An 830-nucleotide genomic window follows, 5' to 3' on the forward strand; every position below is an offset into this window, starting at 1 on the left:
AATATTATTTAATGTACTTTCGGCAAGAGGATCAAGAAAAATAGTATACGATCCACGGCCATAATGTTGGATGCCCTGACATATGTGATATGATGGCCGAGGCGAAGCCGAGGCCATCATATCACATACGCCAGGAAATCCAACTTTCTGGCCTTGGGACGTAATATACTATTGAAAAAACAAAATTCGCGATATTTTTTGAACAGACCTCGTATACTTCTGACCTCGAATTCGTGTTGAGCGACCAAAAAAACAACAGGTAATACTAAACTGTATTGAAATTCAAATATTTTTTTGAATTTTAACACATCTATGAAGAAATGCGTAAACTTACTAACTACAAGATCGAGAGGCAACTTGAAGATATTAATCGATTTCGATGAAATTTTATTCAAATAATATTAAGGCCCATAGCTAACTTTTGGGAAATATTACTAATCAATTTTCAAAAAAAAAAAATGTTTCCGCCCACCCTAGTATATATACAGGGTGTCCCAAAATTGGCGCATTTGGAGTACAGGACGTGATACTTTGTGCTAAAAGGAACAACTTTTTCCTTTAGCAAATTTTGATTTGACAAGTAATTTTGGCAGGAGAGCTGGTTAAAGTTAACGAATAATCGCTCTTGTCCATGCGGCGCTCCTCCATTCACTTGTTCCTAATCATTGGCTAATATTTACAAGTAATGTCTTAAGATACTAATATGGTTCTGTTATAATTAGTTTACGACATTTTAAAACTGTGTTTAAGACAGTCTTAAATATTAATAATTGACAATAATTATATTTATAATTGATTCTTAATATTTAAGACTGTCTTAAACACAGTCT

At 33.3% G+C, this 830-nt stretch overlaps 1 protein-coding gene across 1 annotated transcript in view; it reads left to right on the forward strand.

Annotated features, from left to right (window-relative positions):
* Positions 1-63: 63 nt before the first annotated feature.
* Positions 64-830, forward strand: part of LOC105449507 — a 4,042-nt gene continuing 3,275 nt past the window's right edge. The window contains exon 1 of the mRNA XM_011688764.1: positions 64-84. Within this exon, the coding sequence (XP_011687066.1) occupies positions 64-84 (21 nt within the window). The remainder of the gene's footprint in view (positions 85-830) is intronic.

Source organism: Wasmannia auropunctata, unplaced genomic scaffold (genome assembly GCF_000956235.1).
Source record: "Wasmannia auropunctata unplaced genomic scaffold, wasmannia.A_1.0 LD336076.1, whole genome shotgun sequence".
Lineage (NCBI taxonomy): Eukaryota > Metazoa > Arthropoda > Insecta > Hymenoptera > Formicidae > Wasmannia > Wasmannia auropunctata.